Here is a 336-nt window from a genome sequence, read left to right as displayed (position 1 = left end):
ACCCAGAAGGTCGAGTCCCAGCCACAGGAGCCAGCGGGCGCCTGGCTCCTCTGGCAGTGCTAGTCCGAGGTGGCCAAGCCCAGCTCACGGCTCCCATGGCTACCACCATGAGAAGAAAGGCTTCCGGCTCTGGAAGCTCTGCGTGTAGGACTCGCTGGCGGTACGCTGGTGGGAACGCGCCGTTTCCACAATCACAGGTGGCATCTGAACCAGGTGCAGGGGGCTCTTCCCATCTTTCAGCGCCTGAGTCAGGTTCAGGATCTGTAGGCACAACAGAGGAATGCCTGAGCTGAGCTGAGCTGAGCTGCCCGAGCAGAGAGCATCTGCCCCCGCACC

At 62.5% G+C, this 336-nt stretch overlaps 1 protein-coding gene across 1 annotated transcript in view; it reads right to left on the bottom strand.

Moving 5' to 3' along the window:
• Positions 1–99: 99 nt before the first annotated feature.
• The window catches only part of PI4K2A (phosphatidylinositol 4-kinase type 2 alpha), a gene marked incomplete at its 5' end in the record, with an annotated part of 3053 nt that continues 2816 nt past the window's right edge, over positions 100–336 (bottom strand). Inside the window, one exon of the mRNA XM_010174183.1 lies at positions 100–261. Within this exon, the coding sequence (XP_010172485.1) occupies positions 100–261 (162 nt within the window). The remainder of the gene's footprint in view (positions 262–336) is intronic.

Source organism: Antrostomus carolinensis, unplaced genomic scaffold, assembly GCF_000700745.2.
Source record: "Antrostomus carolinensis isolate BGI_N321 unplaced genomic scaffold, ASM70074v2 scaffold36598, whole genome shotgun sequence".
NCBI lineage: Eukaryota > Metazoa > Chordata > Aves > Caprimulgiformes > Caprimulgidae > Antrostomus > Antrostomus carolinensis.
The sequence above is the reverse complement of the archived record's forward strand: the minus strand, read 5'-3'. Positions and strand labels throughout refer to the sequence as shown.